This window comes from Platichthys flesus, chromosome 15 (genome assembly GCF_949316205.1).
Source record: "Platichthys flesus chromosome 15, fPlaFle2.1, whole genome shotgun sequence".
In the NCBI taxonomy this organism is placed as follows: Eukaryota; Metazoa; Chordata; class Actinopteri; order Pleuronectiformes; family Pleuronectidae; genus Platichthys; species Platichthys flesus.
This window is the reverse complement of record NC_084959.1, coordinates 490347-505325: the sequence shown is the minus strand read 5'-3', so window position 1 is coordinate 505325 and position 14979 is coordinate 490347. Positions and strand designations below refer to the sequence as shown.

Here is a 14979-nt window from a genome sequence, read left to right as displayed (position 1 = left end):
CATGTTTCAGAATCAGCTCATTTCCAACACAACTTGGATTGTTTACGACACCAGGACATGATGTGAAACCGACTCCGAGTCAAAACGAATCAAATGAGACAAACGAGTGATTTCACTTCATCAGAGGTGAAGTGTTTGACTCCAGATTAAACTTCTGTTTATGTCTTGAACTTAAATGTCGTTTTTCTCAGGTATGAAAAACTAGTATTCTTATATTTGAAGAAAAAAAACTTTTTGGGATCAAATTTTATTCAAAAATCCTCCAGACGTTGGTCTCACTTTTGACTTTGTCTAGATTCGTATTGACAAACGTGTGTTTTCTAATGAAGTTGTGTTGTGTCTTCGTCTTCTTCAGTGGAACCTGTTGATACAAACAGAGAAAACTGAACCTTTTAGTTTGGTTGTTTTCCTGAAATCAAAATCTGAATTTCAGCCAAATGTCGATATGTGAAGAGTAGATGTGGTAAACATAGTGTGTGTTGGATTTGAACAAATGTTGTTCAAATTTAAAACAGTAATTATTATATAACAGAAATGAAAACACTTCACCAGACTGTTTACTCCTAAAGGGAATAATCCACTTAAATAACAAGTATTCTGTGTTTTCTTCTCTTACCCTTTTTGAAGTTATATTTATATTAAACTGTATAAGATTATTTACATGGTTCAAACTGTGGCTTTGATCAAACACCACTGGTGACGTCCTCCGGCGACTTAATCAGAAAGAAATGATTTATCCATATTGATCGTTTTCTGTCATTGATCTGAATGTCCTATTATTGTGTCTGTCAACTTTTTTATTTACATATCTAATATTTAAATTTCTATAGTATTTGTCAGAAATATATTTTAAGGCAAAGACGAGTTGTGTTGTTGAGTCTTTTAATTGTTAGAAATAAACTATTTATATTTTATATATATCATTTTATTTTGACCACAATCTGTGTAAATATTCAGAAGCTCATGGAGTCGTTCACACAGCTGCTGCTGCACCACATTCAAACTATTAAATTAACTGAATGACAGAAAATCATTAGTAATTTTTATTTTAAAACCAGAAAATTCACAAATAATAGATGAAATAGAAAGTTTTTCTATTTGATGGAAGAACACGATGTTTTGCTCCAAGTAGAAGTTGCTGCTGTGGCCCTGGAGGTCTGGGCCCCTGGAGGCCTTGGGCCCTGGAGGTCTGGGCCCCTGGAGGTCTGGGCCCCTGGAGGCCTTGGGCCCTGGAGGTCTGGGCCTCTGGAGGTCTGGGCCCCTGGAGGTCTGGGCCCCTGGAGGTCTGGGCCTCTGGAGGTCTGGGCCCCTGGAGGTCTGGGCCCCTGGAGGCCTTGGGCCCTGGAGGTCTGGGCCCCTGGAGGTCTGGGCCCCTGGAGGCCTTGGGCCCTGGAGGTCTGGGCCTCTGGAGGTCTGGGCCCCTGGAGGTCTGGGCCCCTGGAGGTCTGGGCCTCTGGAGGTCTGTGGCCCTGGAGGTCTGGGCCTCTGGAGGTCTGGGCCCCTGAAGGTCTGGGCCCCTGGAGGCCTTGGGCCCTTAATGTCGGTGCCCCTGGAGGTGTGGGGCCCTGAAGTTGTGGGCCCCTGGATGTTTGGGCACCTGGAAGTCTGGGCCCCTGAAGGTCTGGGCCCCTGAAGGTCTGGGCCCCTGGAGGTCTGGGCCACTTAAGGTCGGGGCCCCTGGAGGTGTGGGGCCCTGAAGGTGTGGGCCCCTTGAGGTGTGGGCTCCTGGAGGGCTGGGCCTCTGGAGGTCTGGGCCCCTGGAGGTCTGGGCCCCTGAAGGTCTGGGCCCCTGGAGGTCTGTGGCCCTGGAGGTGTGGGGCCCTGAAGTTGTGGGCCCCTGGATGTTTGGGCACCTGGAGGTCTGGGCCCCTGAAGGTCTGGGCCCCTGGAGGTCTGGGCCCCTTAAGGTCGGGGCCCCTGGAGGTGTGGGGCCCTGAAGGTGTGGGCCCCTTGAGGTGTGGGCTCCTGGAGGGCTGGGCCCCTGAAGGTCTGGGCACCTGGAGGTCTGGGCCCCTGAAGGCCTGGGCACCTGGAGTTCTGGGCCCCTGAAGGTCTGGGCCCCTGGAGGTCTGGGCCCCTGGAGGTCTGGGCCCCTTGCGGAGGGGCCTCTTTGCCTGATGTTGGTCTGAATCTCTGGACTGAAATGCTGGAGGAGATAATGAGCTCTGATTGGACGTCCTGCTCCCTGCTGTTGATTCATTCCTCTGCCCCCCCCCCCCCCCCCCCCCCACGGCTCAGCACAGCTGCGTGTTCGAACACACACACTTTGTCATGCAGCTGTTTGTGTTGTGTGTTCGCTGTGCGGATCAGAGCTGGTGATGATGAAGATGATGGTGATGATGATGAAGGAGGAGGAGGAGCTTTCTAATTAAAGCGTCAGATAGCGAGGAGGAGGAGAAAGTGACACTTGAGGCTTCAGCAGCTTCTCTGGACGAGGAGGTGAGTTTATGAACGTGTCAGAATTATATTTATATTTAAAATACAGAAGTTGAATCATCTTCCTCATGTTGACGTTTGTTCAGATCTGAGACAAAGTGAAAATGACTCAAACCTTTAACTCTTTGGTGCTAAGATGAAGCTCAATGGTGATTTGTTAAACGTGCAGAATCAGGAGAGAGAATAGAGCTTCATGCTCTTATAGTTTAAATCTGCAGAACCTGTATCTAAAACTAGAACACATGAATAATGATCCTGCAGATGAGACGTGGAAGTGAAACTCAGTGTTTTAGTGACAGTTATTAAAATGTGAAGACCCAGTTAGTAGCTGCTCCTCCTCTTCCTCTGCAGTCCCTGGATCAGTTTCATTCCTGCAGTTCTGACTGAATGAACCCTGATCAATTATTTACAGAGCAGCTGAAGGTCAGAGGAGAAGCCCTGAGAGACCTCTCCCCCGAGCAGACTCCCAGCCACGACTCGGCCGAGGACACAGGGACGAGGGGACGGGCGAGAGGAGGTAGGACACCAGGGGACGTCCTGACTCAGGATTACAAACCGGTTCAATTTAACTTCAAGTATTTGATCGACAGAGAATTGACCCCAAATCAGATTTTCCTCTTTTCTTCACTTTCTATGAAAATGAATCATTTTCAAAGGACCTGGAATCAGTCGGTTTGTCGGCTCCTGTGAGAGGAAGTTCAACTGATGTAGAAGCTGCTCAGAGGTTCAGCAGCACAGGTCAGATTCAATATTTCTTTATTAAAGTGCATTTACCAATTTGTTCAAAACTTGGTGAAGATCGGTCCATTCTATTTGAATTGAATACGTTAATGATAATGTAATATAATCATTTACTTGTTTTTATCAGGTGTTTTAATGTTTTCATATGATAAGAATATATTTCTAATATTTATTCACTAATAAACCAAATAAAACTGAAACCGAGATAACAAATCTTTGTTAAGATTCTTTCTGAAGTGAAGATGAATATAGAAACTAAAGCTCATGATGATTGGTTCAACTTCATCTGTTTAATACTTATTTAGTGTTTTGTATAAATGTGTCAAAAGACTTTAATGAAATGAATCATGAAAATGAAAACTTATCCTTATTAACCCAAAGCCTATTCTTCCTGCTCCAGTTTGTTCTCAACACGACGAGAAGCTTCAGGAACAGAACGTTTCCGGAAATCTTCGTTAATCATCGACCGACTAACGGAGCGAGACTTCGTCTTCATCAGCAAAACACAGACGAGAGCGAGCTTCATCACTCTAACCAGGTTTCATCTGCTGTCCCTGAAACCACTTCAGAGAGGGAGAGGGGGGGGGGGGGTAGAGAGAGGGGGGGAGAGAGAGAGAGGGGGGGGTAGAGAGAGGGGGGGGGAGAGAGAGAGGGGGGGGTAGAGAGGGGGAGAGAGAGGGGGGGTAGGGAGGGAGAGACAGAAGGAGAGAGAGAGAGAAGGGGGGAGAGAGAAGGAGAGAGAGAGAGACAGAAGGAGAGAGAGAGAAGGGGGGGAGAGAGAGACAGAAGGAGAGAGAGAGAGAGAGAGAAGGGGGGGAGAGAGAGACAGAAGGAGGGAGAGAGAAGGAGAGAGAGAGACAGAAGGAGAGAGAGAGAAGGGGGGGAGAGAGAGACAGAAGGAGAGAGAGAAAGGGAGAGAAGGGGGGGAGAGAGAGAGAGGGGGGGGTAGAGAGGGGGAGAGAGAGAAAGAGGGGGGGGTAGAGAGAGAGAGAGGGGGGGGTAGGGAGGGAGAGACAGAAGGAGAGAGAGAGAGAAGGGGGGAGAGAGAAGGAGAGAGAGAGACAGAAGGAGAGAGAGACAGAAGGAGGGAGAGAGAAGGAGAGAGAGAGACAGAAGGAGAGAGAGAGAAGGGGGGGGGAGACAGAAGGAGAGAGAGAGAGAGAGAAGGGGGGGAGAGAGACAGAAGGAGAGAGAGAAAGGGAGAGGACTTGAAGGTGAAGGAGCTGAGATGATTCCACAGGAACCTGATTCGATCCATTTCAGTCAGAAGTAGCCTGATGCATGATGGGATTGAGTCGAGCCTTCACTGTGTCTCCAGACCTCCGCCCGGTGGAGAACTTCTCCTCCTCCTCCTCCTCCTCCTCTTCCAACCCATCGTCCTGCACCATCGATGAATCCTACAAGTACGTGTTCCTGCCGGTCTGCTACTCGCTGACCTTCCTCTTCAGCCTCAGCCTGAACTCCGTGGTGCTGCTGCGCTCCTGCCGCCTGCGCGGGGGATGCTGCGGTGGGGGGGGTGGCGGGGGGCGGCGCTGGAACACCTCCCTGATCTACATGGTGAACCTGGCCACCACGGACCTGATGTACGGCCTGTCGCTGCCCTTCCTGGTGGCCAGCTACGTGCTGAGGGACAGCTGGGTGTTCGGAGACTTCATGTGCCGCCTGGTGCGCTTCCTGTTCTACTTCAACCTCTACTGCTCCATCTTCTTCCTCACCTGCATCTCCGTGCACAGGTAGGTCCGGACACCTGCTACACCACCACGTTCAAGAAGGTCACAACTGAAATGCTTCATCCAGATCTGCTCCAAAAATAACTTGATTCCTTCTTCCCGGGCGAGCTCCCCCCGCTTCCGAGTGGCCTGATTGGACGACCCCGTTACGTGACCTTGTATCTGATTGGTTGTGGTCCATTTGAATCGAGACTCACAGACTTTAACTGTCACGCCTCCTGGGGCCTCCAGGGGCCCCACCTCACCAAGTCGCTGACGGACCTTCGTCTCACTTTATTTGTTTACTTATAGCGCTATGCTAACTCTTAGCTTTAGAAGAAGCACTGGGAAGTTTTCATGCTAACGGTTGCAGCAGTTTAATCCTCTGTGTTGTTATGAGATTGAGGTTAACGATGAAACTCGTCCACCACAGGTACCTGGGGATCTGTCACCCCATGAGGACCATCACTCTGGAGAGCAAGCGGGTGGTGAAGGGAACCTGTGCCATGGTGTGGGTGGTGGTTTTCATCCTCACCTGCCCCATCTTCAGGTTTGCCCAGACTGGATACATCAGGCGAGGCGGCGGCGCAGGCCCTGGTCCTGGAGGATCATGGGACGGCGGGAACGGGACTGGTGATCAGGACGATGAGGGGTACGTGAACTGCTGGGACGACGCCATTGACAAGGAATTTGCGGACTACGTCCCCTATGGAATGGTCCTTCACCTGTTAGGCTTCTTTGTGCCCTTCGTCATCATCGCCTGGTGCTACTCTCAGGTGGTCAGGACCATATTTCAGACCCTGCGATCTCCTCCCTGCTCCACGGAGGGCGGCGAGGACTGTCAGGTTGGAGATGGGGCACCAGAGGGAGGTCGAGAGCGGGAGAGAACCTCAGTCTCCATCTCCGGCTCCCAGTACTCCCACTACATTCGGCGGCGGCGGAAATCCATCAAAACCATTGTAACCATTACGTTGCTGTTTGCTCTCTGCTTCCTGCCGTTCCATGTGACCCGCACGCTCTTCCTGCTTCTGCGGCGGGGGCATCTCGGCGGCTGCTACGCTATGAAGACCATCTCCATCTGCTACAAGGTCACCCGGCCGCTCGCCTCCTGCAACGCCTGGCTCAATGCTCTCCTATACTTCCTGACAGGGGATAAGGGCGCCCCCTGCTGCTGGCCGGCAGAACACACCGTTCGCAGAGACCGACAGAACGGCTCCCTCTGGTGGCCGCTGAAGATACTAAAGAAGGAGGGGGCAGGAGATGATGACCAGGAGGCAGCAGAGCAGGTGGAGAGGGAGGTGCACACCGAAAACGAGTCCAAGTCTTCAAGGGTCGTCTTCTAGGGACGATGAGAGACGCTGGAGGACGTTTGAAACTGTTTGATCTTCAAAGGAAAACGTTGCTGAGTGAATAAATAAAAACACGGTTCTTTAAATTAACTGACCTCAAATTACTAATCACATGACTCACATAAAGATTAGTGTTATCATGACTTTCACATCTTCGCTTCCTTTCCTCAGAATCGTACCTTTCCTCATGTTTACACTTTTTGCTCTTCATTAAAAGCCAGACCTGTCACAACGAGCTGGTTTCTCTGTACGAGTGGTTTGGGCTGTTCACGTGAATCCAGGCTTCACTGATCCTCGGCTGCTGCTGAAGCTCAACACCTTTAAAACAAATTAAGAAACACTTTGTTTCCAGGGACAGAAAAAGTGGATCTGTTTAATTTGTGACTTTAGTCAAAATGTCTGTAGCCATTTATTCATTTTACAAAATTAAACTGAAAGTTTACAGGTTAGAACCAGATTGATTCACTAATTGATTTACTCACTTATCCTTGAGGCAAGTTTCCATATTTGTCTTTTTAACAAATAAACTAAATAATAATTCACAACAAATGATTGTTACTCTGGAGGCTTGGGGGAGAATTAACCCATCGTATATTCAACCTTCGACCCTGAGATGAGGAGAAGCGAGTTGCTCAGTTTGTTGTTTTCTGTCTCAGCAGTTAAAGTTACAAATGTTTATGGAACCCTGTTATAGTTTTGTGATTCTTAAAAATAAGGTGAGGCTGGCGTTTGAACGTAGTAAAGCGGCGGCCATGTTTCTCTCTGCTGCTTCTGACCTCAGGTCAGTCTGTGATGTCACAGCTCCGTGGTCTCTTATGAGTCATCAGCTCCAGGGACATCGGACGAGACACGTGCTTCTCTGCAGATCGGACTTTATCTATTTCAGTACATATCAACAAAGGCTTTTCACAAGATTTCAAATGATTTGTCTTTATTTATTTGACTTGTTTCTTTAATTTAACAGTTTGTTATGCACTTGACTTTATTAAAAATATTTCACAATGACACAGTATATAAAGTTGTTCGAGTGTTACTTTGGCACCACGTTCTTATTAGGCTCCATCTATAAAGGTTTATAGGCTGTATTCAATAGATTTATTAATAGTAATGATTTCATAATCCGTTTAATCACAACTTCAACAGACACTCTATTCATGAGCTGCAGAACATTTAGACAGAACTGATCATTTATCATCTAAGTATTGATTCTGGTTCTACTGGTCACTGTTTGATTATGAAATCAGCAGCTGTGTGAGAATCTGCTCAGGCAACAAGGTGCTTAAATTAAAATGCTAGCATGCTAATACTGCTAGTAGCTAAGCATGTAGAACATGTATGATGTTCATCATGTTAGCATGTTAATGTGGGAGTTTCTACACCGCTGGTTGGACCTCCCACTGGGTGTCGCTGACGAGCCGGTAGTTCAGCCTCCGGTAGTTTTCAGGGTGAATCTCCCGCTGGCGCCACACCTCCTTGTACAGGCTGCGTGTGACCGGAGGCAGAGGTGTGAACCCGGCGTCCTGAGCCAGCTTCTGGCAGTACTCCCACTGGTCCTGTTGCAGGACCAGCAGGTGGCGCTGCTCGACTCCACGCTCCACCTTTTCCTGCAGCTCCTGTAGGACCTCGTCCTCCATCTCAGCCCGAGACGGTAAAGGGACCGAGCCGTCCAACACAGCCAGAGAGAACTGGACCTGTGGAGAGAACAGAACAAACCTCAGTCTCATCAGACTGTGAATCTCATTTCATCTCATTATGGACGAAACCTGTGGAACAACCTGTTCACTGATATCCAGCATTCCTGTAAATCCCTTAGTGACTAATAAAGACCCGTTTGAACCCGGCAGCTTCTACACACTGGAACCTTCTGTTGTCCTTGATGCTTTGACACAGAAACACAAGTTCACCTGATGTAGAAGATCTGGCCCCCGATTGGTTCTGACCTCCGAGTTAGGAGGAGCTATCGACTCATCCTATCGCTCCAGCTCACCTGACAGTTGAAAAAGGGGAAGGGGCAGATGAGCTTGCAGATGCTGATGAAGAAGAGCGAGGGGAAGGCAGGAGGCATCAGGTAGCGATACAGGGGGGACACCATGTGGTCCTGGATTTTCAGACCCAGCTGATCCGCATCGAGGAACGGATACTTGAAGTTGTAGCCGGTGCAGAACATCAGGACGTCAGCGCGGCCCAGAGAACCGTCCTGTAAGCGAAGTTCTCTCTGATCACAGAGTCTCTTTACTGAACCTCTCATCACCAATGACTCAATATGACAATAGGCTTTCAAATCATTCATTTAAACTGGACATGTGTAAGACGCTCCAAAGTTGAATCAAAAGATAAACAAACCAATTACATTATTTTGGATTCAAGTTTAGGTCACTGTCAGAATCAGCGCAGATCAGAGCTGAGCGAGTTTGGTCACCTGGAATCGAACGCTGCCGTCCTCCTCGATCGCCACCAGCGGACTGGACTGTCTAATCCCGGGAGGAAGTGGGAAGGTGAGACGAGGACGACCATGACTCAGAATCACCTGGAGACGCAGATGGACATCAGACATGTGACACAACGTCCTCAGACCTGAACATATATAAAAGTGTAAATCCAGGAGCAGTGTGAACAGCAGATCCTCCACTGATTCACTGAGTTGGGGGGGGGGGGGGGGGGCTTCTAACGGACTCGTTACCTGAGCACCAGCCTTTGCCAGTTCAAAGGAAATGTCCAGCCCTGAAGCTTTGGCTCCCAGAACCAGGACGGTCTGACCCGAGAAGGGCTCGGGGAACCGGTACGAGTGACTGTGGAGCACGGCTCCTACCGACAGAGGCTGGGATTAGCTTAGCTTAGCATCGGACATTTACAGGAGAGGCTAAATGACCCATAAAAAAACAGGATACAGGAAAGCACACGAGACAGGACCTTTTTATCATCTGAATAAATTAATAGTAATAATTTTATATAAATAAAAGTGACAAATCTTAATTCAGAATATTTTATTCTCTTTGTAAACTACATTTTCAAGTAGATTATTGTTTTGATTGCAAATTACAATATCTACTTTATTAATTCCTAATTCCTATGTCTATCACACAATCTGCAAGACGGGATGAAACAAAGAGACAAACTGAACCTTTAAAGCTGTGAATCCCAGGGACGCTCGGGACGTGTGGGTCGGAGTAGTGTCTAACAACACAAACACAAACAGCAGCACATGTAAACAAACACACCAAGTGTCCACAGGAGGTGAAGACTTGAACAACACATTATCATTGGAGTCTCACCCCGAGCAGACGAGCACAGAGTCAAAGGTCTCGGTCTTCTGACGACCCTGCGTGTCACATGATGTCACTTCCCATGATGTGGCCCCGCCCTCCGGCGTCTTCAGCGCAGGCTTCACGTTCTCCACCTCCGTGTGGAACTGTCCGAGTCACAGAGAAGAATCAAGCTGCTGAACAAACGTCTTCACGACATCACGATGTTCTGCTCACCGACACGAGCAGCTGGATCTGAAACATCCTGATTCTGCTTCACAGCCAACGTTGATAATAGATTGTTAACGATTATTTTCATTTGTGACGCATCTGCAGATTATTTTAAACATTATTCTACTTTTTACAAGCTTCATAAAACACCTAAAATAGAAAAATCGTAATTTTATAAATCAGATCAAAATCAAACAGTTGCCGATTCGTTTCCTGATGAAGAAATAAAGATTTGATGGACGCTCCAGCCTCAACTCTTCTTCTTAAGTATTTATCCATAAATAAGAAACGCCAGTTGTCTTCTCTCACTGATCTTTGAGAGAGGAGGAAGCTGCCTCTCAGTGGAGGTCGAGCGTCATGGCGGGCGACCTCACCCGGATGTGAGGCCAGATGTTGTGGCTGTGGGAGTAGCTCTCCAGGTACTTCTGAACCTCCTGATGAGGCAGGAAGCTGCTCAGCTGCCGCTCGAAGGGGAAGTCGGGGAACATCATCACCTCCTTGGGAAGGTTGGTCCTGTGAGGAGAAGACCAGGTGACACCAGCTCTTGTTGGATTGGTTGAGTGGTTCAAACCTGACATCGTACCGGAGGTCTCGGTACATGCTGCTGTGAGCCGCCCCCCTGCTGGCCTCCGGACGCTCCTCATAACACCAGGTGCCACCGATACGGTCGTTGAGCTCGAACACCACCGGGGGGGCGAAGCTGTCTGGACGGGACAGGATGTGTCTGGCTGCACAGAGTCCGGCCGCCCCCCCACCGATCACCGCCACCCGCTGCATCATCCTCGACCTGAGACCAGTGTTGGGCAAGTTACTGAAAATTAGTAATTAGTTACAGTTACTAGTTACTTCTTTGAAAAGTAATTGAATTACTTCACCAGTCACTGTATTTTAAAAGTAATAAGTTACTAGGGAAAGTAACTTTTAAGTTATTTTTATGTCTGCTTTGGGGGGGCGGAATAAAGAAAAGAGCTGTTACGAGCGCCGGAGCGTCCTCATTGTCGCCCCTTGTCCAGTGCGATCGTCCCACACGTCCTTCGCGCTCGACCGGTAGATCGCGATCAACCTAACGCGAGTAACGAACTCTTTAAATTTCAGTAATTGTAACTGCGTTACTTGATTTAAAATAATACCTCGTTACATGCTCGTTACCGCTAAAAGTAGTGGAATTACAGTAACGCGTTACTTTGTACTGCGTTACCGACCAAAACACTGCCTGAGACTGAGTCAGCAGGGAATTAAACTACAGACCATGACTGAAAAGGGCACACCCCCTCTGGCATTTGACTATGACAACATCTGCATGAATGTTTACATGTCTTGGGTCCTGAGCTAACAGCTAACTGTGCACTGAGCTAACAGCTAGCTGTGCACTTTGCTAACAGCTAACTGTGCACTGAGCTAACAGCTAGCTGTGCACTTTGCTAACAGCTAACTGAGCTCTGAGAATAAGAATAAAGAATATTTCTCTCACATCATTTATGAGATTCAAAGTTTCTGAATCAAATCTTCTCACGTAGCGCCTCTGGTCGTCTCTTTCTGCTTCCTGTCTGTGCAAAGAAAGCAGAGTCATCACACAGAAGCCCCCCCCCTTGATACCAAACCTGATCATTACTTTTATTACAATTAGTAGTTGAGTATTTTATCTTTATGCCACTTTTATATTTACATTTATTTATAGACAGTTGTTTATAATGTTTAAAAAAAAGTTAATTTAAACGACATCGGCTAACAGCTGATTGAACATGAATAACATGAGCTCATGATACACAACAGAACTTTGATCAGAGTACTTATATCTGGTTTGATTAGTAACTCATGTATCTTGAGTATCTGCTATACAGGCGTAACAACGTGACATCACGTGGGTTAGATAGTGAGCTAGTTGGACTTCAACCTGCTGAGTTTAAACTCTTTCATTTGTTTTTAAACTCGACCTCAGTTCAGTTTAAAATCTTTGTCTCTGACAGATAAACTCAAATCTATCATTTTATCTATAATCTATATTTTCTTAAATGACATGAGCGTGAACTCTCAAACTGTGCAAGCGCACAGATTACAAGCTTTGACCTGGTTTGTCGCTTGTTACTTCTGAACTAAACTTTAATATGAATAACCAACAATCACAAAAGCCTCGTTACCGCAGAGTCCGTCACTTCCTCCGCTCCGTGTTCACCGGGTCTGTCGCCAGGACATGTGGTAATGGGGACAGTTTATGCTGTAACACCTTCCACCACTCACACTGGTGCTGGGAAACGTTCAAGCCACACAACTTCCGGCACTGGTCCTTCAGAATAAAAGCCTCCTCACTTCCCCGTGAATATGAGTAGCAGATGAACCGAGGCAGTTTGACTCCAACATGGAAACTGTGGTCACAGAGAAAAACACAGAGAACCAAGCTGGAGCCACTTTGACCTGAAGGTTCTCTGAGGGCCGACAGCCTGAAGCTGCTTCTGGTTCGATGCTTCAGAAGCTCCAGGATCTTCAGCTCCACAACGAGACAGAACACCACGGTGCTCACGACTCATCAACCCTCCAGAGTGAGGAATGTTCTGTTGTCGGTCACTGACGTGGATCCAGAACGTTTTAATGTCGAGTATGAACACAAGAGAAAAATCACGGAGATCCAATCAAACAAAGAAAATCTCCTTCAAATAAAAAAATCCTTTATTATGGAAATTAATCGTGTTTTGTGTTTCCTGTCATTATTTCAGCAGCCGGTCAGCTCCCTGTGTGTGTCTCCCTGTGTGTGTGTGTGTGTGTGTGTGTGTGTGTGTGTGTGTGTGTGTGTGTGTGTGTGTCAACTGATCAGCGTCTGAAAAACGTCTCTTAAAGAAAACTTAAAGAAAAGTCTGAATTGTTGACGTCAGACGTTCTCAAACATCAGGACCAGCTGAGCTTCAACTCCTCCGTCACTTGGCGGCGGCGTTCCCGTGCGGCGGCTGCTGCGCCTGCTGCTGCTGCTCGGCGAGCGCCTGCTGCAGCCGGGTGCGCTTCCTGGAGTAGTGCTGCCAGTGCAGCAGCTGCTGCTCGTCGATGAACTTGGCGCATTGAGCGTTGACCAGCTCCTTCCTGAAGTGCTCGTACTGCAGCAGCTCCAACATGTGCAGGCAGTGAGGATACCTGAGGACCAGAGGAACCACGTTATCAACTGATGAAACAGGAAGTCCTGGTTGACGTTACAGATACCGGTCCCCTCCTCGCCCTTAAACCTGAACAGATGTGAACTCACTTGTCAGCTTGTTCTAGAAGCATTGATTACGTTGCCATGGAAACACCAGACATTTGTTGTTTTTCAGCTGCAAACTAAATAAATCTGATCCCTGTGTGAACATCATTTGTGTGGAGGTGAACTCTAAAGTGATCACAACAACAACAAAACTCAACACACAGGAGCAAAGAGCAGAGATATAATCTTCTCATGGGACTAAAACTTGAAATTATCAAGGATGATGTCAATAAAGTTAATAATAATGATATAAATAATAAATATTGTTAATAACAATGTTCCTTTCGATACATTCATATGTAGTCAATACTTAACACAACGGTCCTGGTCTTACTTGAGGAACTTGGCGTACTCCGGCTCCTTCCAGTAGAGCAGGTACTTCAGGTAGTTGATGAACGGTCTCTCTCTCAGGAAACCTCTCTGAGCCAAAACTGAAACAAACAAAGTCACATGTCAAATACGCAAACTCAACTCGTGTTGAGTTAACAACAGGAAGTTGAATATGAGACTAAATGACTCGAGGCGTCAAGATTCAAGATTCAAGATTTTGATTTGTCAAATGCACAACGATAACATGAAGCAGTCACTGGCAGTGAAATGCTTGAGTCTCAGGCTCCCTTCTAACAATGCTCAAGTAGTTGCAACCTATACAATAAAATAAGAGAAATAGTATAAAATAGAATAACAATATTGGAAATAATGTATATATATCTAAATATATATGAAGCTGAGGAGATCAAATTTCGGGGGGTCAAAGTTCAGAGAAGAAGTTCATAGCGTCACTCACAGTTCAGGTAGTTTGGATTCGCCAAACACTGAATGAACTCCAGCTCCGACTGGAAACGATTCCTGGCCTGTTCCTCTGCACACACAAACAGACACACACAGACAGACAGACACACACAGACACACACAGACAGACAGACACAGACACACACAGACACACACAGACACACACAGACAGAGAGACACACACAGACAGAGACATAAACACACACAGACACAGACACACACAGACAGACAGACACAGACACACACAGACAGAGAGACACACACAGACAGAGACATAAACACACACAGACACAGACACACACAGACAGACAGACATACACAGACACACACAGACAGACAGACACAGACACACACAGAGACACACAGACACACACAGACAGAGAGACACACACAGACAGAGACATAAACACACACAGACACAGACACACACAGACAGACAGACATACACAGACACACACAGACAGACAGACACAGACACACACAGAGACACACAGACACACACAGACAGAGAGACACACACAGACACAGACATAGACACACAGACACAGACACAGACACACACAGGCAGACAGACACAGACACACACAGAGACACACAGACACACACAGACAGAGAGACACACACAGACACAGACACAGACACAGACACACACACACAGACAGACAGACACAGACACACACAGACAGACAGAGACACGTAGATGAAATGATCATTCATTTTAAATATTGATATAACAAACTCCACAGTTTCATGTGAGTAACTCTTTTTGCAGAAAGGTAAAACGTTTCTCTTCGTGATGGGAACAGGGGGGAGACTCCGCCCCTTGTGACGTTGTAACCGTCTGTAGAACAGCGACGATGTTGAACAGTTCACATGTTCACAGATCAGCAGTGTGGACCGAGTCACATGTTCACTGACCCTGGACCGGTTTCTGCTTTCTGCTAACATGCTAACAGGCTAACAGGATAACAAGCTAACATGCTAACATGCTAACAGGCTAATGTCACCAAGGGGAAGTAACGGATACAAACCTGTCTCCATGACGACAGCTCCGCCCCGGAACTGGAGCTCAACTTCCGACGGTTTCGATCTGTTTCGTGTTTTTAAATTAAAACACGAAGAAAACGCGTCGTTAATGTTTTTTGTTTACAGTCGCCGGACTCCGGCCGCCATCTTTGTTTCTTCTTCTTCTGACACATCAGCTTAGTGGCGCAATACCGCCCCCTGCTGGACTGGCTTCACACATACATGGA

General features: G+C 47.3%; 3 protein-coding genes and 1 long non-coding RNA gene across 7 annotated transcripts; 2 read left to right on the top strand and 2 right to left on the bottom strand.

Moving 5' to 3' along the window:
- Positions 1–2302: 2302 nt before the first annotated feature.
- On the top strand, positions 2303–3745 carry LOC133970054 (uncharacterized). The gene is made up of 4 exons (XR_009924266.1): positions 2303–2439; positions 2849–2953; positions 3093–3174; positions 3578–3745. It is a non-coding gene; the product is annotated as an uncharacterized LOC133970054 (long non-coding RNA).
- Positions 3746–4349: 604 nt separating this feature from the next.
- LOC133969329 (P2Y purinoceptor 3-like) lies at positions 4350–6485 on the top strand. The gene is made up of 2 exons (XM_062405738.1): positions 4350–4910; positions 5320–6485. The coding sequence occupies exons 1-2, from the start codon at positions 4459–4461 to the stop codon at positions 6227–6229; spliced, it is 1362 nt and encodes a 453-aa protein (XP_062261722.1). The 5' UTR covers positions 4350–4458; the 3' UTR covers positions 6230–6485.
- Positions 6486–7149: 664 nt separating this feature from the next.
- Positions 7150–11993, bottom strand: LOC133969330 (uncharacterized). 4 transcript variants are annotated; one of them, XM_062405740.1, is made up of 10 exons: positions 11847–11993; positions 11180–11251; positions 10292–10519; positions 10083–10221; positions 9508–9644; positions 9357–9409; positions 8916–9040; positions 8655–8762; positions 8223–8432; positions 7150–7926 (listed from the first exon to the last, which is right to left on the bottom strand). In XM_062405740.1, the coding sequence occupies exons 2-10, from the start codon at positions 11182–11184 to the stop codon at positions 7609–7611; spliced, it is 1323 nt and encodes a 440-aa protein (XP_062261724.1). In that variant the 5' UTR covers positions 11185–11251; positions 11847–11993; the 3' UTR covers positions 7150–7608. The 4 variants fall into 4 exon arrangements, with proteins under 4 accessions (XP_062261724.1, XP_062261723.1, XP_062261725.1 ...); XM_062405739.1 differs by having other exon boundaries at positions 11180–11255; positions 11847–11992; XM_062405741.1 differs by having other exon boundaries at positions 10292–10495; positions 11180–11255; positions 11847–11987.
- Positions 11994–12354: 361 nt separating this feature from the next.
- On the bottom strand, positions 12355–14930 carry med31 (mediator complex subunit 31). Its single transcript, XM_062405744.1, has 4 exons — positions 14758–14930; positions 13722–13796; positions 13269–13365; positions 12355–12828 (listed from the first exon to the last, which is right to left on the bottom strand). The coding sequence occupies exons 1-4, from the start codon at positions 14765–14767 to the stop codon at positions 12618–12620; spliced, it is 393 nt and encodes a 130-aa protein (XP_062261728.1). The 5' UTR covers positions 14768–14930; the 3' UTR covers positions 12355–12617.
- Positions 14931–14979: the final 49 nt, after the last annotated feature.

Bases quoted from the DNA above. Each gene is read 5' to 3' on its own strand.
- LOC133969329 (XM_062405738.1), top strand. From the start codon at position 4,459: ATGATGGGATTGAGTCGAGCCTTCACTGTGTCTCCAGACCTCCGCCCG. The intron at 4,911-5,319 runs GTAGGTCCGGAC...CGTCCACCACAG, and splicing joins ACCTGCATCTCCGTGCACAG to GTACCTGGGGATCTGTCACC.
- LOC133969330 (XM_062405740.1), bottom strand. The intron at 9,645-10,082 runs GTGAGGTCGCCC...TGACTCGGACAG, and splicing joins ACATCTGGCCTCACATCCGG to TTCCACACGGAGGTGGAGAA. The intron at 9,041-9,356 runs GTTCAGTTTGTC...CTCTGTCGGTAG, and splicing joins TGGGATTCACAGCTTTAAAG to GAGCCGTGCTCCACAGTCAC.
- med31 (XM_062405744.1), bottom strand. The intron at 13,366-13,721 runs GTGAGTGACGCT...TGTTTGTTTCAG, and splicing joins GAATCCAAACTACCTGAACT to TTTTGGCTCAGAGAGGTTTC. The intron at 12,829-13,268 runs GTAAGACCAGGA...TCTGGTCCTCAG, and splicing joins GAGTACGCCAAGTTCCTCAA to GTATCCTCACTGCCTGCACA.